The 25,498-nt window shown below is 42.5% G+C and overlaps 1 protein-coding gene across 1 annotated transcript; it reads left to right on the forward strand.

Moving 5' to 3' along the window:
- The first annotated feature begins 3,544 nt into the window (after positions 1-3,544).
- LOC114441930 (vasorin-like) lies at positions 3,545-25,498 on the forward strand. Its single transcript, XM_028415114.1, has 2 exons — positions 3,545-3,772; positions 22,317-25,498. The coding sequence occupies exon 2, from the start codon at positions 22,338-22,340 to the stop codon at positions 24,456-24,458; it is 2,121 nt and encodes a 706-aa protein (XP_028270915.1). The 5' UTR covers positions 3,545-3,772; positions 22,317-22,337; the 3' UTR covers positions 24,459-25,498.

Here is a 25,498-nt window from a genome sequence, read left to right on the forward strand (position 1 = left end):
CAGCCCTCATTAAAGGAACTTCACCAATGGCAATGTTGTAAAACACACTTGTACAGGCAGCTATGTGCAGTATACAAGCATGTGCAGCCTGGCTTACATACACATAAACACAAGTTGTACAGAGTGTACACACACACACACACACACTTTAACCCTCCCTCTGCTTCACCCGCTTTGTTTTCCTGTTTTATTTACATTCCTCTAAAGCTACAACTTGAGGGGTTTTGGGAGGGACTGAAGGAGAAAGCCAGGGCCAGAGACAGAAGTCATTTCCGCTGTGATGAGGAGGTCTGTGAAGGGTCAAGCTTTCCACAGCCCTGGCTGTGTGAATCACATAAACACTGACTGTCAAACACTCCCACTTTGTACCCAACTACAGCCCCCCCTCGGGTGCTCACACAGCAGGAGCCACACTTAAGCTATTACGCACCATGCTGTACTGTAAAAATCATAGCATTGCTCCAGTGATGAAACATCTTTTGAGTAAGCTTTTGACCTTTCACAAGCAATGCTGGGTCACAGTTATGGGAAATTTAAACAAGAGGTACTGTTGCACACACCCACCATCTACATTTTAAACAGATGGACAGCTTCTATCTTTTCTTCATAGTGTATATCAGCTGATGTAATTTCGTGCAGCTCAGACCTTTAGCATTCTAAAAAAAAACCTCATGTATAGACCCTCTATAGATGCAAAAATAAACATGAAGAAAGCATCATAGCATCCAGCACTGATATGGCTTAACTCTCCACCAAAAGTAAATATTCTAGATAACTGTGTGACATCATGGTGGCTATTTTCTCAGAAACCACCACAGAAGAAAACACACACAACTGTTTCACAGTAAATTTAACCAGAGGCTCTTACAGAGTTTTACCCTTAGATATTGTATCTGCATATCATAGGCATGTTCACACTGTGACATAATCATTTAAAAAAAAGCTGAATTGTCTTTATGTGTACATTTTAGGCTAAAGGTGAATTAGAATGAGATTGATTGGTGTATTGATTTCTTCCCATGAGAAAATCCCACTTTAGTGTTTCGTTGTAAAGCAGCAGATCAAACAAAGCTGTGAAGGATTTGGGTTGCCGTGTTTGTTTTCTCGCACAGGATCACACACACACACACCAGCAGACGCACAAACACACTTACAGTGTGACACAAAGCAGCTCTTTAATGGGACTGATCCCACAGTCCAGCTGACCTTGATGAGGCCCTGAATGTTGACATATACAGTAGATTAAGAATGAGATTAAATATTAACATGAGTCCTTTAAAGGTAAATTTCCACATCAAATTTCCCACAGTGTTCCCTGTAAGCCTGTAAATAACAATATATAAGATTAATGGGTTACATAAATTATAATATTATAATACATAAATTCAGTAAGATTATAATAGATTATAATCTCAGTACAATTGTTTTTATCTGATGCTCTTTTAAAGTTCATGTCCAGCATTTCAACAAACAGTTTCACTGCAAAATGAGACACATCTTTGTGTTACAGTGAGCACATTTGTGGTGTTTTTATTGTGTGTGAGTCATATAGATCAAACAGGATTTCATCTGGACTCATGCATGCTCTGACTTGTCTGACCGTCTCAATTTAGACTCTTAGAGGTGTTAATGTGTGTGAGTGGGCAGCTGTGTGTTGGGTGATGCAGTTGTACATGTATACATTGTATATACTACCATTTACATGCCTGTGTAATTACTCTGTTTTATTAATTAATGCATATTAATGCATACCTAGCGGTGTGCTTGACTGTCAGTGATGCTGTTGAAGCCACCCCAACACACACACACACACACACTATTTGGATTTACTGTCTCCATCCACAGCTCATTTACAGTTTAGGTGACAGGCGGAAGTATTTGGTTAGTGGTGCACCTGCAGTTACTTTCTCAAGACTGTGTATAAATACATGGGCTTAAAATGGAAAGGCTGGGCTGTAAATAAAAAGAAAGGTGATAGGAGGGTGAACCTTACAAGACACACATGGCTCAGCGGTATTTAAAACAGAATGGCAGGTGAACATGGAAAAGAATTTCCTTGTGCACTTTCCTCTTTTATCAAGAATAATACTGACTGCCCCTGATGTGTATATATTGTGAATTGTAAGGATTTATAGAAGTGTCCTCACAATAACAACAAGGTCTCATGGTACAATTTTTGAGGTGAACAGCCATACAACCATTGTTTACCTAGGTAATGCGCCCCCTTGAGGTTTTTTGTGTATGCCAACATCCTCTGGATCGGATGGACTAAGTTCCTAAGTCTGCATTACCCTAAACAAATTGCCAGGAAACTCTAGGGATGTCTAGATCAGGTGTTTTTGCCCTTGAGTCCGAGTCATTAGATTTTGAGTCCTGATCCAATACTTTTAGGGTTCTCTACAAAGGCAGGTCACTCAGGCAATCATCTGTGCTATCTTATTGGCTCTGCTGTACTGTGCCTTCGCACTGTCAATGGGCATTTTGTTCTCTCCTCTTCAAACCTATTGCCTGTTACTGCTTGTGTTTCTTTTTGCATATTCTGTGTGTGTGTGTGTGTGTCAAGAGGAGGGCTCGCCACCACACCAACTACCCATTTCCACTGGCACAATACTTCAAACTGCCTGAAATGCATGGGAACGCTGGGAAATTTCGCAAAGGAAACGGCTCGTCCGAGTCTTAAACCCAGGACCTCTTACACCCAAAGCGACAATCATACCCCTGAACAAAGCACCAGAGAGTCATTGCTAGCCCTAATACATCCGACATCCGAGTACTGATCAGGAGGTAACATCCGATTCCGATCGAGTCTGAAACCACATAATCGGGCCTGAATTCTGATCACGTGATCGGATCTGGACATCCCTAGAAAACTGTCATTGTATAGGAAGAGGTTTGCCTTGAAAAACATGTTTAATGTATGTTTAATGTGTAATATATTTTTTCCTAAACCTAACCAAGTGATTTTAATGCTTTAGAAACATAAATAAGTTGTGGTGCTTTTCAGTTCGGGTGCGTCCTTACTTATTGTTTATGCAACCTCCAACCTCACTCAAATAGTCATATAGCCTATATATATGACCATAACCTCAGTTCCATTTTCTATATTTCATTAAGGATTATATTCATTCAATTTAAATGTGAGAGAAAGATTTGCATTTTCTGCAGGCATGATTTACCACCTGAATGTTTTCATTCAGTCAAACAAATCTGCTCTTACAACACTTTATCAGTAATAATCTATTAATACATAATTAATTACGCAGCATGACATAACTTTTTTGCCGAGGTCCCTTTAGGGGCTCCGTGGGCTTTATGTGATTATCTCTGCAGTTTTAACAGACTGCTCCTAACGTGTTTGCACAGACTGCGGCGGACATCTCTGAAGCGGACGATAAACCATCTTTCCTGCTGTGGATATTTTTTGCAGGTGCAGCCTCTCTCGGGGACGCGCAGGACTGCGCGCTCTGGCCTCGCACTGTACCTCCCACTTCCACAGCCTGTTTAAGTGCTCGTCTCCCTTTACTTCAATGAGCGCTATTGTTGAATCGTCTGTGCGCACTGATCGCCGCAGTCCTGGGTCTCCAAGCGGAGCGAGTGCGCTGCAGAGACACAACTTTTAGGTTGAACTCCGGGAGAACACGAACTCTGCTGCGCCGCATGCAGCTTTTTTGGGGGGGCTTTTCGTGTGAGTTGCATTGAGAGACTCGCTGACAAAGTGGATAAAAGTTTTGGGGAGAAGCTGCGCGAGCGGACTTTGGATTATTCTGCCAAGGTAAGCCTCCCGTGCGCTCTTATTGTGATGTTTAAACTTTGTGCTCAGTAAAGAACGGGGTAACTCAGTCAGCAATAAATGGGATCTGCAAGCTGTTACAGCAAAGCAGCCCCGCTCCTGCATGAAATCTCTCGGATGCTGTGATATCGATTAGAAGCGCAGAGAACCAGTTCTGGGACGCTCTGATAATCGATCCAACCTCGGCTCCTCGCCGTGCCTTCATCCATGCCCCCGCTCCACACGTGAAAAGCTTCCCTTGTGGTCTCTGTGTGTTTGTCAGAGGATCCTTGCATTCCTCTCCCGGCGCACGGGTCAGTATCTCGGGTCAGGATCTGCCGAGCAGACGCGCTCAGGGGGACGCACGAACAGAAGAGACACTGAGAGGAGTGTTTCCTGCGGAGATATGTGGAAACAGGGTTAACTCTTATCTTTGTCGTTCCTTAAGAGCGCGTCGAATGTGTCGGATTAGAAGTCGTTATCTGTCCCTCTACGGGTCCTCTCTCACCTCTGGCTGTTTGTTTTCAAATGGGAGACTTTAATCTTTATCATTGGGAGATGATCCTCAGAGACAAGTCAAGGTGTCCCCCACTGGGACGTCAGATTATCTGCTGTTTCTGCTTAATGTATGTCTTGTACACATAAGGCAATACTTTTATAACCAGAGGGTTTATTGTAGGTACTGATTGATTTTTATTTTATTTCTGGATTCCTTTTCTGGAGAATGAAGAGTTATAAGAAATAAATCAGAGAGCGCTGACTCAGCTCAAAAAGAAAATCATCTTTCAGATCACGTTAAATTCGTTTTCCATGTCTAGATCACATCAGTTTGCAAGTCATGGTAATGCAGGAGGAAGAGTAGAGTTGTTCAAGTGCAGAGCTGAAACAATTGATCAAATAATTGATAAAGTGATGAAAACAATTAATCATAAAGGAATGGTTCATACACATTAGCTGCTGAATTCTTGATTTTCTTGTTTTACATCAGTGTAAATGAAAAAAAAATTGTAGAATTTGAAGTTGCAAACTTTTTTCTGCAGTATTTTACTTTTGGAAACAGTTGTTCTAAAGGATGAGGCTAATCATGGAATATAAATCTGAAATCTTTGTCCAGATTTAGAACAATAGTAGAGGAAGGCACAGTTACACTATCAATACAGCAAATTCCATTATTATTATTATTTATTTATCAGCCACTTCTAAAGGTTTTATCAATCAGCTGCTTGTGATGACATATTGCACTGGTAACATGTATGAAGAATGTCTGTAGTGCCTGACTGAGCTGCTCGTTTAATAACTCTGGTGATGTGCGGAATATGACCTGCCGTCCCTTCACCACCCGCTCTGCGAGGAGGCTGTAAAACAAACCAGCATGGAGTATGAGTATGGGAAAAGCAAAGAAAGGTGGAGACAGAAGGATGGATGGCAGTATACGTACAGGAGAGAGAGAGAGGGAGAGCAAAGCAAACATTCCTGACTTGGTGTCTCAGCAATTTAATTAAGGTTTGTGTGAGATGCTGCAGTGAGCACCTCGAGGTGAAGGCTTAACCCCAACTCCCCTAGGTTTTAAGCTTGGACTAATCCCGAGGGTCAGCTAATAAGTGTTTGGGTCACGCCACCGTGACAACTAAATAGGGGGGAATCCAAAGGAAAGCTCCCCAATCAGGGAGTTAATAACCCTATGAGGGGAGGTAAGAGGTACGAGGTGAAGAGGATTGGATTGTGTGTGTGTGTATGTGTGTGTATGCATGCACGTGTCTATTGAGAGATTTCAGTTCTTATCATGCACACCAACTGAAAACCTTCTTAGTGGGGTTTAAGTGTGCAGTGCAGTGCTCTGATGTTGCACACACACACACAGATACACCCAGCCTTTAGGTCAGATTTTGGTCAATGTACCACTTTGTTTTTATAGATAAATATCATCACTGACACAACTGGCTAAGCCTTCTTTTGTAATGCTTATAACTGAATCTGGCATTCCTGAATGTTTTCATATATCTATTTCCACTGTGTTTTTCTTGGCTTTCAGGGACAGAAATCGCTGTTTTTTTTCTTTGCTGTCTGTCATTGCTTTCCTTGACATGTGCACATGTGACATTTTTACCACTGTGGAGCGGCTCGTTTGCAGCCTCACCCCTTCGCTCTCTCTTTTTTCTGGTTTCTGTTCAATCTGTTTTCCATCTCAGCTTTCCGCCGTTAGCCTAATATTTTCTCTCATTTTTTTTTCAAGTGGAACACAAATGTCACACATTAGAGCAGAAAAGAGTCTGTAGAATTCAACTTTTTAAATAAGCGGTGCCAACTTTTCTGTCTTATTTAATATCAGTTAGGTTACTAAAAAGTGTGTTAGAGCTTAAAACACTATGGGAGACTCCTCCACACACCACTATGATTTCCATGTCCTGTGGTTGTCTTTTAGGCCCCGTTCACACTGGAGAAAATTAATCCTGCTAGAGTAGGATTGTATCTGGATAGTCTTTAAGCTGGATATGTTCAGACCTATTTTTAAATCACACATGCGTGTCCACACTCAATCCAGTTTAATCCGGCTTGTTTGCAGTCCTCCAGAAGTAGCGCGTCGCTAGCCAGATTCGCTAACTGCATTTGCGTTCAGACCTGAGCCACATTTGAGCCACCTCCGAGAGGTGGATTGAAATCAAGCTGGATATAACCGGATTCGCGGTGTTCACACTCAGAAAAAAAATATCAGGATATATCCAGATATCCCGAATCCCACTCTAGCCGGATTGATTTCCCCAGTGTGAACGGGGTAGTATTTAGCTCTCCTTTTCTCTTCCAAATCTGGACTTCCTAAGTAAACAGACTGTTTTCAGTCTCACAAACATGACTTTCTGTTGTTGGGTTCTAGAGCACAAACTGCACATACATGCAAGGAATAGTGATCTGTCCCTCTTGCTGCTGTGCAGATGTCTAGGTGGGGTGGGCTGAGCTGCTTGTCAGCTCATTAGGGAACGTTTAGAGGAAGCAGGGACCACGCAGATGGAGTGGAGGACCAGCGTCAGGCCTCTGACTGCTGATAAATCATTCTGCTCAGTTCAGCCATAATGCTGTTCCAGACAAATGTATTTTTCCAGACCCCACGGATATACATGAAACGACCTTACTATTATCTGGATTTGAAGCTATTGTTACATGTATACATCCAAATCTTGCATAAAGCTGTTAAACTCCTGTTTAAGTGAAGGCAGAAGGAATATTGCTAAATTTGGTTTCTCTTTTCAGCGACATAAAAAAGCTCACATTACATCTTAACAAGCTTCTTTGACACCAGAGGAATTCTAGACTCAAACAACACGCAACAGGCTGAGACTTAACATGCTCACCAGAGGGGAACCTCTGCTTTCCTAGAGCTCAAAGCCCCATGCCTCCTCCCCCCTGTAATCCCCCATCTCCCCCAAGGGACGGTTTAGGGGTTGTTACTCCTTTACTAACCCATGAAGCGTGTCTCTAAGTACCTTCCCCCCTCATCCTCACAGTGTGTTGCATAAACACGGCGGTTCAGTAGGAAGGTAAAGAGCATGACATATACAGACTCCTCATAACATTCCTCCGTGGTACCAGGAGACACCAGGAGAGAGAGAGAGAGAGAGAGAGAGAGGGGGATGCCTCCAATGGGAGATCTGTGGGCAGGTTTCCTAATGCAGAAATGACAGGCTGAGATTACACCATTCAACCGTTTAATAACCAGCCCTTACAGTCATATCCCTTAATGAGTTAATGTTAATGGAAGAAAATCTAGATACCCCAACTGAGAAATATGAATATTAAACTATGATCACATTTTTCTTGGTGTGTGATGGAAGCAGACATTTCCATAGTCTGTCTTGCTACCTAATCTGTCTGAAGTCTTAAAGATAACACCCCATTCTATAGCAGCAGCTATACCATTACCTGAGGGCGAGTGTGTGTCTGTGTGTGTTGGGGGGGTGGTGAAGAAGATTAGGGAAAACCCACCTTCCAACCCCCCCTTTTCTAAAACCCACTCTATCTTTTTTGTTTCCTGAGGGCACATAGTCTGGCTGCACACACATTACACCCTTTCATCCCCATTCAACAGCCCTCATTCCCCCCAACACACACTCAAGTTGCAAGTAGACAGTAGCCTGGAGACTGCAGGGCCTCACAGACCACTTCAAAGGACTAAGGTCTGGACCTCTGATATTCTGAAAGAGTCGACGGCACAACAGGTGAGGAGAGATGCCATTTGACAAACAAAAGGTAACCGGCAGTGTTGCTTACCATGGGCGTGTGCACAGGGGTCGGGTCTTGTGTGTAACATGCTGTATGGGTCAGGACGTGTGACACACTTTTGAGCCACAGGTGCCTCAGGTGTTTAGGGGAATGTGTTCTGACCTCTGCATTTAGATGTACAGAGTATAGTGTTTCCATTTGCTCTCCTTTTGTTCGAACTAAACACCTCATCATTTTTTGTCAAATGTCAACAAAAACATCACAAGAGTGACATCACTCAGCATCAGTGTGTGTACACTAAAGCTAAGGCGACTTAACATGGTGCAATCTGCAAACGCCTGACTGCATTATTAGGAAAAAATTTTATAGCTCCCACGATGTGAGGCAAAAAAAGGCACAGTAGTCTAAATAACACTGTGCGTATGAAAAAAAGTTGTTTTAACTGTAAGCATCTGGATCACTACAATCAATTAGATGGCCATTAAATTATAGATGACAGAGTATTATAAGTGCCTGATGAGATAAGATGTGTTGCGGAACCCTGTAGACTGAAAGGAGTTGTGCAACAGAACATATATCACCGACTCGACTGTATTGTCAGCTAAATAACAGCGTTGACTGCAGGTGTGAGTCTGTGCTTGTTATGCTCAAGTGTAGCCTCAAGTGTATTCGCAACCACTTTTAGGGGTGTTTGTGTGCTCGGTTTTGCTACTTAAAGATCACACAAGATACCTATGTGCACATTTATAGGTTGCATAGACATTCTCTTCTCCTGTCACTCAAACACACTCACACACTCATGCACGCACAGTCACGTAGTCCTCCTCCTCCTCGGAGGCCTCGCTACAGCTGGCAGCGGATTAAGAGGTCAGGAGTGGAAGGGTGAACCAGTCAGCTCACAGACCGGGACAAGAAAGTGACAAAACAGTAGACACACAGCCAGGGAAAGACGCAGAGACAGTGTTGAGTCCAACTTCTATTCCAGATTATTATAAGTAAAAAAACAGAACCGACCCTGTATTGAGTCTGTTCACCATGATTTCATTTGGCCAGAAGCCACCTGATGACACCTAGACCACCAAAGAAAGAAAAACAAAAAGCTAGCAAGATGAGGCTTGTGTCAAATTTTTAACAGTTACTTGCTTGTTTGTCATGATGAGAGCAGGTTCAGGGCAGGAGATGAGACAGATGAGCGTCATCTTTTCACCAGAAAACCTGGTCATTTGTCTTTCTTGCCCAACTATGTAACAGCTGTCTTTTTATATAAACAAACACATAAAGCTGTTAGTCTTTTTCATAAAGGACGTACAAACACGCCATGTGGGAATGATGAGGAAATAATCTCTGGCTTGTTGACTCAGGCCCCGTTCACACTGGAGAAAGTTAATCCAGCTAGAGTAGGATTGTATCTGGATAGTCTTTAAGCTGGATACGTTCAGACCTAGTTTCAAATCTGGCTATCACACAAGCCTGTCCGCACTCAATTTGGCTTAATCCGGCTTGTTTGCGGTCCTCCAAACCACTAGGTGGCACTTCGTAATATACAGAGTCCATTCAGGCCGCGGTAGGACCACGTGTGCGCATGCGTTGTGAGTTTTTTTGTCCTGTGTCGCTCCCCGTGAACCGGAAGTGGCGCATCGCTAATCGGAAGTAGCATGTTGCTAACCGGAAGTATCATGTCGCTAGAAGGATTCGCTATCTGCATTTGCATTCAGACCTGAGCCACATTTGAGCCAATCCGGCTAGATCCACCTCCATGAGGTGGATTGAAATCAAGCTGGATAAAGCAGGATTCGCAGTGTTAACACTCTCAATTTATTGCAGCCAATCTGAAGACACCTTTTACTTTTAGATAACCACATGCTTTAGATGATCCATCACTTACAGCCCCGTCGACTGTTGGTTATCTGAAAGTAAAAGGTGTCTTCAGATTGGCTGCAATAAATTGCAGTGAGTTTGTAAGAGACAGAACTAAGCATAACTCAGGAATCAGGAAAAAAAGATTAAAAAAGCTTCAACACTGTAATGTTGTTTCTTTCAGTCAACAAGCCACTGATTATTTCCTCATCATTCCCACATGGCGTGTTTGCACGTCCTTTATGAACAAGACTAACAGCTTTATGTGTTTGTTTATAAAAAAAGACAGCTGTTACATAGTTGGGCAAGAAAGACAAATGACCAGGTTTTCTGGTGAAAAGATGATGCTCATCTGTCTCATCTGACTCAGTTCATTTGCATCTGACTCAGCATTTCCCAGATCCTCCTCCTGCTGAAGCCAGCGTAGCGAGCTGTGGCTGTGGGCGAGCCTGTGGTACTTTTAATTTGGACATCTTGCCCACAGATGCCACTTCAAAGAGAAGGGTGGTGGATCAAACGTTAGGTTGCAGCAGCGAGAGGTGGGGATAGTAGAAGTGTATCTTAATGCACTAACTTCAGTTATGTTTGATAATTTAAGCCCTCAAACTAAAATTATACAGACAGAGCCATGTTAAATGGAAGCAAAAATCACAGCCTGCCTCAACTAATGCCGTGGTCTGTTTAGTCCATTAGCAAGAAACTCACAGTACAGTAGTTTTGTGGGTCATTTGGCATCAAAAATTACATTTTTTATTCAGTTTTATCAAATTATTAAACAGTTTTACACATTGACATGTACAACTTCATACTACATTGGATTTCTTTACAGCAGTATTTGGTGGTGTTCCATTTGTGTTGGGCATCTACAACAATTTGGACAGTACAAAATGTACGAACTTATTATGGACGGACGTGCAGATAACCACTATTTTGCTACAGTTTTCACTTTGATGTGGGCAGGGCAGCCATCTTGGATTCTGGGTTACTTCTTCTGACCTTCTGTGTTTGTTATTATGATGCTTTAAATTTTAACTACCAGTTCAGATGCACCAATTATCTGCTCCTGCTAACACACACACACTACTGTGTAAATGAAAAAAAAGAAAGGACGTTTATATGACCAGCTGTGCAGGGATACAGTAGTATGAGTTGTTTTAGTTACTGGGTGCAACATTGTTGAGACCTACAAAGAATTCTGTGTGCTTTGTTAATTTGTGTTTGATGGAGCTATGTCAGGAGTTGAGTAATTAATTTTTTTTGGCCGCCTCAATTTAAAGGTTTGCCGGTCTCAGTTTTAGGAGAGAGGACAGGGATTAATAGTTTGAGTCTATCATGTGGATGTGCCAATACATTAGCAACAGCCAGTGGCTAAAGCAAGACACTCCATAAACACAGACAGACCAGTGCAAGTCCAAAACAAGCAGTCAGCAGGTCACTTAGATTCGTACCTCAGATGAGGCCAAGACACACCAGAACAGATGGGAAATATTAGACAAATTGAGGTTGCAAGGATGGATGAAGCAATTATACTGACTGGATCTCAGCAGAAAATGACCTGGGTGTCTGGCATCCGGATTGGGTTGTTAGCCAGTTCAGAGTTCTGACCTTCCCTGAACTACCTGCTCATTAAAGGTTGGCTGCTGCCATTATTCAAAGTGATTGGAAGGAGTTTGTAGTGCGGGGAACAGGAAGGGATGAGTTCACATGGATCTGATCAGATCACCAAATGCACCACCGACTTCTTGTTTAGTTTCGAAAGTTACACAAAACATAACAAACTAAATAAGGAATAATAAAATATAAAAGTTTTGTTGTAGGCCTTCGAGGTCCATGTTGCATCTTTAACTGAAATACAAAGTCTACAAAGATTATGTTTGTGCTCATTTTTTTTATCATAAATGTAACTATTTGAGCATATAATTTGAAAAAAATGTACCGGATATGTGTAGTTTGTTCTAAGTTCAGCAGCAATACAGAATGATATCAGTTATAGTTTGAAGCTTCTGCAGACCAGAAAGAATGACGGAGAAATATCACTTTAAGACAGAAGAATCCAGGTTTGGTCACAAAAATAATATCTTAATAATATTTTATTATACTAAAAAAAAAAGAGTTGGCAGATCTTACAGCAGGTCTCTGAGTGTGCAACAGTCTGATTCAAAGGTTCTTGATTGAAGTGACAAGTGTGTGAAAAAATGTAAGTTCATGTTTTTCCAGCAAACTCTTCCTGCTGAAAACCAAGAGCAGAGACAAAGCTTATAAAAGAAGAAAACGTATTCTAATGTAGGAATGTCACTGTCTGTCAGCTGAGGACAGCAGCACATCAGGATCAGCACCCAGGACAGCTGAGAAAGCAAACACAGGGCAGGAAAAACTTCGAAGCAATACTGAAAAAACACACTGTATTTTTATTATTGGCAGCTGAGCGTAACTTTCAACCACGCTCACAGTGAAAAGTGATTTTACTTAAAGCAGCATTTCCATATAAAGAGCTTGGATGGAAAGAAAACCTCATAAAGCTGAGCAGAGCCACTGTGAGGTGGACTTGTTTATGTGTTAATGTAGAACTTTGTGGACTTTGGTGTATGGAGAGGGAATCAGAAGAAAGTAAACCAGCTCATCTTAAGCACAAATGTTCAGCCTGTGATGGTGGAGGCCTCGTTGTGACCATGCTGTTATTGACCTGTGTGTGTACATCTGCATACATTGGCACTGAAACACAACAGCTTGTCCTGTTCAGTTCAGTTGAGCCTCGGCATTTTTCTGGACTTGTTAAACCCTCACATATCTTCCCATGAAATCGAACAGTGTGATTTTATCTTTAAAGGAAATCGCTTTAAAGTCAGAAGCGTGCTATCTCTTTCACTGGGCCATGTCAGCTCCTATGAAACTGATTTCAGTTACAAAAATACTTCAAAGGATGACATTAAACAGTTTAAATGAGGTTTAGGCAGCTGTTTGGCAGCATCCAGATGGCTATTAGAAATATTTGTGACTGTGTTTATGGTCTGATCCTCTCATTTTCATGAAAATCTACAACCAGAAATATGACAAACAAGTTATCTATAAAGTACAGTGTTAAAAAACTTAAGGCATGATGTATACTATCACTGTCAAATCAAATAAGGTCACTTCTGTGTGTGTGTGTGTGCACTCCATAACACAACACCATTTTTTTCTCCTCATTCCCTCTCCAAACATCTCTACAAGCCTCGGGGTTTTTCTCAGAGTCGTGTGTCAGCGCCTGCTCTGCAGTGGAGCGTGTCAGTGCCATTCCTCCACATTGCTCTGCCTCGGAGTCCAGTTTCACCGCACAGTGTGCAGCGAGGCTTGCAGTTTAACTGCGAACACATGGAGTGACATGTTGGTGATCAAACAAGGGTATTAAACTGGACTCTATCACAGGCAGGGCACACCCTTGTTCGCCATCATCCAGCGGTTACACCACTGTCTGCCATTCCTCAAGTGTGACAAGTGTCATGCGACAGGCTGCAGTGTTCATATTTTTAGCTCGGAGTAATGACTTTTTTGTGCATCTCTAAACTTCTATGATCAACATCAAATTTCCAAAAAACATCAGATTCATCAGTCCTGCTGCTTTTCCATTCACATGTATAAACTGTGGTTGCCGCAGTTTGTTATTGCAGCAATACTGTTAGACCCCATTCGGACTTGTGTAATTAATCCCGCTTCAAAAGAAACCGCACAACCTATGCGCGCATGCACCCCATCCTATCCAAGTCTTTTACGATACAACACCTAGCAAGGAGGAAAGCAAAGAAGCTGTATTGAGCGGGACTGAGCATGGACATGTGTGTGCAATAGCCAGATTTGAAAACAGGTCTGAATGTATCCGGCTTAAAATCAGTCCAGATTCAATCCCACTCTAGCCTGATTGACTTTCTCCAGTCTGAACAGGGTCTTAAATAATAAGCCTAAACTGATGATCTGTGTATTTGTCCCTCTAACAGCATCCCTGTACCTTTTTAGCTTGTAACTGAAGACCTATACCATTCCATTTAAAAAGAAAACAAACACAGGGAGCAAGAGTGTGAACGGGACCTTTAACCTTACACAACTCAATCACTTGTAGGGTTTTTCCTGCTGGGTTACAGTTGCAGTGTAACACAGCAAATTGTGTCCACCACCCGCCTTCATGGTCTGAAGTGTTCATGAGTTTGATACCTGTCACTGCTAATAGTACAGCATGTGCAAACAGAACGCAAGAGAGGGAGAGACTGGTCTGTGGTATGATTGAAGAGATAAGCACTCTGATACTTGTGTGTGTGTGAGTGATGTCATTAGCGGTCTGAGTTCAGGTCCAGTAAAACCTCTGAGATGCCAGATATTTCAGGCTGATTTCAAAGGACTCCAATAAAATGTCCAACTGAACAGCAGAACAAACACGTTTACAGCCCGGTACAAAACCTGAGATGGTCTCCTGAGTGAGAAACAGCTTGCATAGCCTCTACCTAGTACTCAATGTGTCCTTGTGTTTTCACTTCTGACTAAGGTATAAAAGTCCGCCAGTGGATGACATCTATGCCCTCCAGTAGAGGTCCAAACTTGGTCACAGCTCTTTCATATTTTTCAACTTTGTCCAAACTAAAATGAGCTCCATCCATCTCTTGCAGACAGACTCTCAAAGAGTCGCCCTCCCAGGACACATTTTTATGTGCTTTCACACTGTGAAAATAATGGCAGGGAACAGGCCTGGTCTTGTTAAGTTTACGGATCAAGATGGAGTGGCACTGAACAGCACCACAAAGAGTTAAAAATCTGATTTCTGTGTAAAATACAGCCTTTGTTTCAGGGTCATGAACCAGTCAAGGTCAGTGGCTTTAACCGAGCCAAACAAACACACACAGTTCAGTTTGCACTAATTGATTCCACTTCCAGCAGGGAAGAATAAGTGTGTGTCTGTGTCTGTGTGCGTTTACTTTAAAGGATCTGTCAGGAGTTAAAGTAAATAGATAAGTGACAAAGTAAACACCCATCCCACACACATGCCAAAACAACATCCCTCATCAGTTACACATTTCTGCACTCAAACACAAAGTGTTTGGGCTCCATATTCATGAATGGTTCTGTGTTCGCAGATTTCAGACGTAGAACTCATTTTCCAATTATAATCCAATTAGAATTGTGTGTGTGTTCTTACTGGCAGTTTCTGTAGAAGTCTCTCAGCAGTAAATCCATCCACACTCTCTGACCTAACAGTGGGTTAATGAGGTGACCCAGCTGCGGGGGACATTTAGCAGAGTTCTCTGGGCCTGTTTCAGTATCTGTGGGGGGGTTTGATATGCATGCAAGGGAATGAATGAATGAATGAAGCATATGTAGTATTCATTATGGAGTAAAGCTGTGTTTGCACGGGGCAAATATGATCTGGTGATGTTTGATTGTAAATAACAGCGCTAGTTGTTGCTGATTTTCCAGTGCAAGTCTGTCATGCTTGTAAATTTCCAGTGCAAATTGCTTAGTGGGCTTTAGTGAAGGCAAAAGTCCCATGATGATACAAAGACTTGTAAAGTGTAGCTGTAGCATTCTATTCATGTACATATTAGTACAGAGGTGACAACCCAAACAAATCTGGGAGGATGTAAAATAGATGTGAGTTTATACAGTCTGCACAATCTTGCAGATGTGCAGCATTAGTTGTTGTGTAAAGGCACAGATGGTGCAGTATCTGTCAAGACTTGTACAGAGGGGAGGGGAGGCATTTACCACCCCCAGTCATGCCCCACAGTCCAGCCCAACCTGTACCCTGCCAGAGGCCAGAATTTAGCAACTGATGGCTGGGATTAAGCATGAATGGGCCCGCTTTGAGCAAGAACCCTGCAGGTGATCATCAGTCAGTAATGAAACCTGGAGGTGTAGGGACTGACAGATGGATAGATTGAGAGAGACAGGGATAATAAAAGAAGTGCAGTGACAGGTGATGTGTATTTGACATCGCATGGCAATGATAGTAGGAGGCAGTCAGAAAATAAATGCAGTGGAGATTATTGATTGAAAACAATGCAAACCCGAGTCAACCCTTGGCTGAAAGATGTTGTTCCCAGATGTAAACAGCTCATTAAGGTGAGCGACAAGAGACGGCAGGCCAGGAGCTGACAGACCTGAGGGAAGTGAAGGAGGCACTAATAAAAGACTTCAGTGTTTGAGGGAGGAAAGTGGTGCATTGAAGCTTTAAGTGTTATATTCTAGGAAAACCACTAAAGACTACTTGACGCTTCAGACCCAGTTAAATTAATTAGAACTGGATGAAGCATGTTGAAGGAAGTTGGGCCAGATTTTGTCATTTTATTAAAGTTATGTGTGTGTACTTGGCTCTAAGGACCTTAAAACAGATTCCCAAGCATATGGAGGATTTGTAACCTACCTGGAAGGATTTACCAAATTAGTACCTGCAGTAAAAAGAAGTGGAAGAAAATAAATCCATTGTGTCTGACAGACGTGTGTCTGCTGCCAGTTGCCTTCTGGCTCACCTGTGTAAAGCTCACTGCAGGTGACAGACCATATTGCCAACTGTTGACAGACAGAACAAGCTCTAAGGCACAGACAGTGCTTACAAGTACACACACAAACCTTACTGCTTAACCACTGCCACATTGGCATGGCATTTATACTTCTATCACAGAAGTAGATAAATCAACAAGTCGTCAAAAGTCATCTGAAATCAAGGGGTGTGACCAAGAGTACCAAGAGTAAACACAAACAGGTTGCTCTTTCTTTTCTGTATGAGTCAGCCTGTGTTTCCACTCTCTCAGTACAATCACCATAAACTGTGTGGTCTGTTTTAGAGAACCACACAGAACAAATGCCCATGTTTTTAAGTGCAATGGTAGCCAGACATCAGAGAATGGCTCTGGGTAATAATATGTAATAATTATATATTATAGTGTCAAACAGCTGCCTGCTCATATAAATAAATGATAAACTACATTGTTTACAACACTCATGCATGTAAATAAACAGTACAACCATAACATCTGATAGATCAAGATAACATTTTACCTCCAAAAACCATGTGACACCCAAAAATCCAATATTTATCTGGCTCGACATCTGTTTTTTTTAACCTTCGCAGAGGCTGAGATGTCAGATAAGCTATGTATTGATGTGTACTTTTGACTTCACTTAAGACAGCTTTACCTTATAACCTTTATGATGGAAATGTCTCATTTAGATATGCCAGGAAGTGTGTGTGCTCACAGGCACCGTACCAAAGCCCCAGCACAGACACACCAGTGGAATGCAGCAATTATCAGTGATACTGTCTACTCTGTTCTAGTATTTGGCTGTGAAAGGATCTGGATCTCTTTACAGTAACGTTCCAAGCATCAAGGTCTAACAAGCAGTAGCAGCACACCTAAATGCCACTCTGCATTTTCATCATAGCTGTGGAAGCATAGCTGGCATCTCTGCCATAGCTGAGTCAGATACCAAAACACTGAGGCACCACTCACACCACCACAGAGGCCCACACTACATACAGAACTGCAGTCATGTGATGTACAAGAAGGCAACAGTTTATCATGCCATTGTCACTGCAACACTATAGCTATCTGTTCAGTGGACGGACCAGGTTAATTATTTTTGCTTATAGAACTACAGAGCATACCACCTGGTCCTGAAGCAGACGCTGGCTCTAGCCTTACCCTGACCTGTGACTCTGTGTCACAGAAGGCAAAGTCCATTGACACTGTGTCCTAAACTACTTCTACAAAAGGTTGTCTCAGCAGGTTTCCAAAATTAAAAACAGGTTTCTGTGGCAAAATTAGAGAGCCAGAAAAGGAAACGAAAGGCTTTTTGAACTCATCATCTTCCATCATGTTGTTGTCTTAGTGCAAATACACAATTGTATCACTCTGTAAAACAATAAGGTATGGCAGTGCAGGGTCCACCTATAATCAAAACATGGGAAGGCAGTGGAGTGTATAAAGAGGCAGCTACCCATATGAAACCACACCTACCTGTCACTCAAAGTTGTCATGCCCTTATGCAACATTTTAAGCCTTAATACACTTAAGACAAGTTTCTGCTATGTCTATGGGTATGACTTTTGGAGCTGGCCTCTTGTGGGCATTTACTGCAGTTTGTTTTTATTTTTTCATTTCCATTTTGAAAATTTTGCTACTTTTGGTTGAAGTCATAAAAAGTCCCATCCTTTAATTATTCTAAGCATTGCTGAAGCAGCAGTCTGTGTGTCTCCTCTTTAGTTTTAGATGTTGTACAACACGCTCATATCTGGATTTTCTCATGTACTTCAGATTTAGAGAAGTCAGTCGGTGTTTACAGCAGACTGTAGATGAATGGAGGCAGTCGTCAGCTACCAGCTATTAAAACACTAAATTTCTCCTTCTCTGTCTTCCCCCCTCTCGGTTTACCTCTCCCCCTCTCTTTCTCTCACTACCTTTTTCTTATCACAGGGGAGGACAAAGGTTTATGTGGGCCTCTCATTCTGTCTCACAGTGAGAGATGGCTGCAGTGTATTGTGGGTAACAGAATCCAGCTGTGTTCTAGACTGTGTGTTTGTGTGTGTGTGTGCTGGTATGAACGTGTGCATGGACGTGTGTGAGTGTGTGTTCCTTGCTGTGTGCTGTGCTGCTATGCAAGCTGTGGGTGTGTGTTGACCTGTTTCACGTCATTTTGATGGTGATGTTTCTCTTTCATCCTTATCTCATACAAATAGCTGAGGATATACTGTGTGCCATGGAGTTGTACTCTAACAACAGAAAACCCTGTCACATTTAATTATAGATGTATGAAAGTGAAGAGCGAGTGGGTTCTGCAACTCTAAGTCATGTGATTACATGGTAATTGATTGCACACAGACTGTAAGTGCTCTGTGCTTTTATTGCTGTGGGTAATATGCAATGTGGCAGATTCTTGGCTTTATGATGTGGGGATGCGGTCAGTATCAAACAACAGAAGAGGGTCAGGATGTTAAACAAAAAACAGACGTACTTAAAATGGGCATGCACACACTGAGCTGGAAACGTTCCTTTTTTTGCTCCTACTTAATTCCTTTAAAAAGCAGAGCTAATAATATAGAAGAGGTGTTTTTGAAGCAGGCCATGAAGCATCATTTTAAGCATCAGTCGTCATTTTCATTTTGTATGTTGGTCTGATGTTGCTAAAAAGTCTTTGAATCTCAGTCTACACACACAACCCACACCCAATTCATAACTAGTGATACACAATATCCATTATGCCGATAGCATTGAACTTCAGGTCAATTGCCAGAACCAATATATTTACATATTTGACCTCATTACACAGAGCACAACCTTTCCTATTGTAAAATGAACTTATTAAATTAGGTCATTGGGAGTGTTGACTGAAATGCAGAGGTATTACTAACACACACTTTAAAAACCTCCACACTGTAGGTAAACTTTTATCCAAGTAATGATGTCTTTTTGGAGTGTGGACTGCAGACAGTGAGAATTAATCAGTGCCAACTTCTCTAATGCTATCACCATGTTATTGGCTGTTGGCCGTTTATTTGAAGGTCAATACCTACTAATACCAATGTGTTGCAGATAATATAGTGCGTTCCTGTGTACAGTTTCAACCTACCAGTTGCCACGACCTGGCAACTCACAACCTGATTCAAGTCAGCAGGCCTGCTGAATGTTGAATAAAGTAGCCAGTAAACTTAGCTGCTGTCACAATGTATGACAGCGGCATCCCATTTGAAACGAAAATGGTTGCATGTTGTTATGAGGGCCAAGCCCCTTCCCAACTAACTGAAACCTATCTGTTAGTGTTTATGAAACATGCTCATCTACCGTGTTACACAAACACTTTGTTTGATACTGTACCACACTGGTGTCAATAGCTCTAAAGAGTTTTGGAAGTTCAACCAATGCACTGTTTGTTTTGTTTTTACAATCCTAAATATATTACTGAGACGAACATCTCCCGACAATATGTTTATTTATCCATATAATGTTGTTAACATGTTTTTGTGTGGAGGGGACAACTCAGAACATTAACAAAATATGAAGATGGTTCTTGACAGAATTGACTACCACAGGGCAATCAGCGGTCAGGTTCAGCTGCAGGAGGGGGAGGTTCAACTTTTTCTGAACAGAAATGCTTCATTGGGGTAGATGTTTGATGTCATGCAGGCTTAAACACCCATCCCCTGCGATTAAAGGAAGTTGTTTCTCTCTTACCAACCAGGAGTGGGTTTTCCTGGATTGAACTTCCACAGAGGCTGTAAATGACACATTCTTTTGGAAGGGGTTTAACTATCTACTCAGAGCATGTCCTGGCACTGTTTTTTGGAAACAGCAAAGCCTCAAGACCACCATTTGGGATTTGAACATGCAGATACGTGTTCTGTAAAAGAATATATTTGTCTGTGAGATACAAGAAACAGCCACAGGGGTAAATTCATACTAAGCCACATTCATATCAGTTGACAGTACAACACCATGTCCTCTCATCACATTATTCATATATATGACAAGCAGCTATGCTGTTCTATAAACAGAAAGTGACTGCACACAAAGAAAGGTTTGGATTCCAGGACAGAGCGTCTTTAAGCCACAGTGTCTGTAACAAAAGCAGTCCAATGCCTGGTCATAGCAGAAATAGTTTGTCATCAGCGGAGCATGTCTCATTGTGTGCAAATGTCTCTGTCTATGAAGGTTTGCACTGTTGTTAGCATTTGTAGCTTAATGTCTTAATGTTGAACTGCTCTTTGTGGTTTAGATACAGACCTACACACAGCATAACATCATTTGTGACATGGACTGCACTACAGAGTATGTTCATTCATTTTTTTTCATTTTGTCAATTGCATAATGATACATAATGGTTCTCTGCCAGATCCCCTTCTCATCCCTGCTCCACTCCTTCCTCTGACCCAAATTAGTTACATAAAAATGACATTTTTGGCTGCAGGCCATCAGTAAGCATCAGGGAGGCTACATTTACTTCTCATTTCAACTGTGCAGTTTTTTTCTTGCAGTTTAAGAGTTAAAAGAAAATGATCCTGTTGTTAAAAGTCTCTATTTGACACACCCATTTCCTCCAAAATAGCTTTTCATGCCATTTTCATGTTTTGGCCCAAGCAGACAGACACTGTACCAACAAGACTCAAACGGAAACAAAGCTGCAACTTAAACTTGATTTATAAAACCTAGCCTGTCAGGAACCAGACATCACTCTGTGGTTTGTTACAAGACAAAAAAGAGTACTTACTCAGAACCTATTGTATCCCATAGCAATTCTTTAGTGTCTGTTGACAATCTGTTGCTGCCGTTAGTGTGTTGTGGTGATCTTCTATAAAACACAAAAATGCATTAGCAGCATACTAAGAACTGGTTTTCACAGGCCAGCCAATTAAAACTTAGTGGTAGTAGCAGGTTAGAGGTTTGATCTTTGTGTCACTAAATCCCAACCACAAAGCTCTGGCAGCTTCTGGCTCATTTTAGCTGCACGCTTGTATTTGTCATTAAAATATTGTTTTTGCTTCTGTCAGCTGTCACTTCTGTAACATCTCTCTTTCCCTTCCCCCCTTTGTCCCTTCATAAGAGGGAATATATTGCAAATTCCTGCCATGCTGACAGGCTGTGACCCTGGCTGTTATGAGGAGAGGGAAATAAATGGAGGAGACAGAGGGCAGAAAGGAAACAGAGGCATGGGGCCGGGGGTCGCTCCTGATTTTAATAAAACATCTTAGGTTTCTTCTCAGCTTCCACCTCAGGAGTCCTGGAAAGGGCAGGAGTGCAAGAGTTTACTAACACAAACCAGGTCAGAGGAGTGGAGGACAGAAATAGAGGAGAGAGGAGGACAGAGGGAGGTAAAGGGTGATCAATACACTTGCAGTTATTCTTTTAGAATAACTGCAGATTTATACAAGTGTAAAGTGTTTTGGGGCTCTGGCAGGGACATGGGAAAGAGGACAGACCGGGTCAGTTTGGAGGTGTGAACCATGCTGATCCCTTCACACATACAGCCTGTGTTAATGTAATACTTCTTTCTGTGTGGGAGTGCACAAAGATAGTCACTCCCACAGCATTGCCCAGCAGCATGTGATGTGTGTGCCCTCACACCATATTTGCTTTGGATATGTTTGTATGTAGAAGCCTTGTGGCTGTGGGTGTCCCGCTGCAGTATTGCAGACCAGGTTTCACGAGCTAAAGACTGTGTCATAAACACAGGGAAGAGGCTGAATGGGCTCCTTACCTACACAGGAAGAGTCACCCTGGGTGGGCTGTGTTAACCTCTCACTTGGCCTATAGGCCCTGATCCCAGGGGTGTCTGCTCATTTAGGATATGAAACAGTAAATCCACTATGACTAGTGATGGCATAGAAGCAAGGGTTTGTTGATTTAGTAAAAGTGTGTATATCTATGGGTCTAACTTGGGTTTGTCTAAATATTACCAGTTTAACAAGCAAAAATCATTGTGAATAACTCAAAGCTTTTTGTCTCTCCCTTTTGTCTTTCAGAGTCAGGAGCCTGTTGTCACCATGTTACGTTTCTTCCTGCTGTTCTTCCTCCCCTTGTTGGTGTTGTCCTCCGACTGCCCAGCGGACTGTTCCTGCAACCACCCAGAGCATATATTCTGTTTCCATCGTCAATCCAGCACTGTGCCCCGTGTCCCCACCACAACCAAAAGTCTCTACATCTTTCACAATGGCATTTCCACTTTGTCCCAGGATGACTTCAGAGGTCTGGTGGAGTTAGGGCTGCTTGATATGAGCCAGAATGAGCTGTCAGAGATTCCAGACAATGTATTTGAGATGCTGTCGAAACTGAGGAACTTAGACCTGTCCTCTAATCAAATTACTCATATCTCCAAAGACAGTTTTTCTGGGTTGGTTCAGCTAGAAAGACTCTATCTCCATTCAAACCGCATCCAGAGCATTCACCAGGAAGCTTTTGAAGGTTTGGAGGTGCTCTTGGAACTTAAGTTGCAGGGGAACCTGCTCAGCTCTCTGCCATCACTGCACTTTCCCATGCTTCTCCTTCTAGATCTGAGCAACAACAACATCCCAACACTTGGACCCTCAGATCTTAAAACTCCCCACGTAGAAGCCCTTAAGATAGCCTCTTTAGGACTCACATCTTTAGATAGGGATCTCATCGCCTCCTTGAAGAACCTCCATGAGCTCGACATCTCGATGAACCAGTTAGATGAGTTTCCCCAGGCTCTAAAGCAGGACTCCCTTAAGGGGCTGATCAAATTAAACCTTGCTGCCAACCTGCTGGGTGAGTTGAGGTTGGAGGACTTCCAGAAACTGTCTGGACTTCAAGAACTGGATCTCAGTGGACTTAATCTACAGGGATTGACCCAGAGTTTTTTCCAAACCTTTCCAAAACTGATACACCTGACAGCAGCTGAGAATCCCTTCAATTGCTTGTGTCCTTTAGCCTGGTTCCCAGTCTGGTTAAGAGAAAAAAGTATAACTCTTGGGAGGCCAGAGGAGACCAGATGCCACTTTCCACTAGTTAATGCCGGGAAGATGCTGTCAGAGCTGGACCACAAAGATTTTGGATGTCCACCAACCACAACAGTGCTGACTGGCTCCCACATTGGAAGTACTCCTGTTCCCCAGATGCCAACCACATCTCCAGAAGTCACCCATACCAATGCTATTCCTCCTCCACCACCACCTAGTGAAGAAACCATCTCCTCAAAATCACCCAACCCCCTTCCACCAGAAGCTCCAGTCTCCCCTAGTTCCACCAGTGGGGAATACGAGCGGCACATCTGTCCATCAAGCATCTGCCTTAATGGAGGAACTTGTAATTTTGACCCACTTGGCCTGGTCAGTTGTCTGTGCCCTTCAGGAACATCTGGCCTCTACTGTGAAAATGTGGATGAGGTTCCTGAGCTGCCAAAAACTTCACCAACTGAGGTTTCTGTAGTCCCTCCAGTGATGCCTGGCAAGCTTGATGCCATTAGCTCACGGCAGGTGACCTCCACCTCGATACTTCTTGACCTCCACCGCTTTATCGAGACAAGGCCACACATCCGCGGCATCAGGTTGACCTACCGTAACCTCTCTGGGCCTGACCGCCGCCCCATCATTTTGAGTGTACCAGCATCCTACCCGGAGTACACCTTGCGTGGCTTGAGGCCCAACTGCACCTACTCAGTCTGTGCTAGTCCCCTGGGTGAGAGGATTACCTCTAGGAACAACAGTTCTGCTGAAACTGGTACATGCACAGAGGCTCGCACTGAGGGGCTTCCATTGACATCCTTAGAGCCCTGGGTAGAGACAAAGACCTCCGGGACCTATACTCTCATTTCTGCTCTTGCTGCCCTGGCATTGGTGTTAGGGTTAGCCGTGGTGGCTGGGACAATCATCTGTCTGCGAAAGAGGAGGCAGGCCAATGCAGGAATGGAGTTAGAGCTGGGACCGGCTGATCCTGACCCCATGGAACTGGAGGGCATAAAGGCCTGTCTGGAGAATGGGGGAAATGGTACACTGCCCCAAAAGCAGCCTGAGATCGATCGTTGTCACACTCCACAGCCACCTCCATTCTTGCAACAAAATGGAGGATTAGACTACGAAGTACCCTTGATGCAAGGACACTGCCCCTCAAATAACAACCTAGCATCCCTAAAACCGTCTTATTTCTAACACATGGGTAAATTCCCGCTTATCAGATATTTACAGTTGGAGAAGCAGCACTTAGGTTTGTTGTCAAAACAACGATACTACAAAAATGGACGATCTGTTACAGAGACACTGAGTGATATTGGAGGCTAAATCACTATGGGACAGATGTCGTTTAAAGACATCAAGCTGAGTTTCATGAAACCTAGCCAAGTGATTAAATTAAGTGCAATCGACTAGAAGGGTCTTAGTAGTAGACTGAAAACGGAAGTGCCTTTTTGCATTGACACAACTGTAACTGATTCAAAATTCTTTGTTGATATGTAAAAAAAAAAAAAGAAAAACTGTGTGAATGAGCTGTAATCGTGTTGCTGGATCTGGGAGAGATGGTTTGGAGAAAGTGCCTTAGCGTTTAGGAGACAGAACTGGAGAACATCAAATGAACATAGTGATGGAGACTTGCCTGGACTACACGTTTTGGTTTCAACTCCAACAATGAGGATTATATTAAAAAAAAAAAACTTGCACTGAAAGTACATGATTATCCTCTCCAATGTCCCACTCACAGACTGCCATGAGACTGATGGTCATAAGGAAAATCCTTTTAATAGGTTTATGACCATAAAAGCTATCCGATCTGAAACAAAACTAACAAACTTTTCCTCATTTGGATTCTTCCACATCAACAAAATGACCAGAATTCTCTCGCTTGAATCTTGCAGCTTTGAGCTTTGTGGGAGATGCAGTTGCTGTGAAAGATAAATGAGAATGGACTTTGCCTGCTTTGTTCTGGGCCATAACAGACAGGCTGTTTGGTTTGTTGATATTTTTGTCATGTGTTTTTGTATATTTTTATCATGTTGTTTTCTGTCCATTTCCATTCAGTATTGCTGTTGTTTTGAACTTAAATATCAAATGTCCCTGTTGGAAACAGCCTGCATAAATCACCATGGACTTTCTGTTTTAAGGTCACATGTTGACAACAACAAAAAATGAGCAACCAGCAAAAATAAGTTAGAAATGAAAAGTTTATATTTTCGTCTTTTCATCAAGTACAGAATGTT

Source organism: Parambassis ranga, chromosome 1 (assembly GCF_900634625.1).
Source record: "Parambassis ranga chromosome 1, fParRan2.1, whole genome shotgun sequence".
Taxonomy (NCBI): domain Eukaryota; kingdom Metazoa; phylum Chordata; class Actinopteri; family Ambassidae; genus Parambassis; species Parambassis ranga.

Coding starts and splice junctions, on each gene's coding strand:
- LOC114441930 (XM_028415114.1), top strand. CDS start 22,338: ATGTTACGTTTCTTCCTGCTGTTCTTCCTCCCCTTGTTGGTGTTGTCC.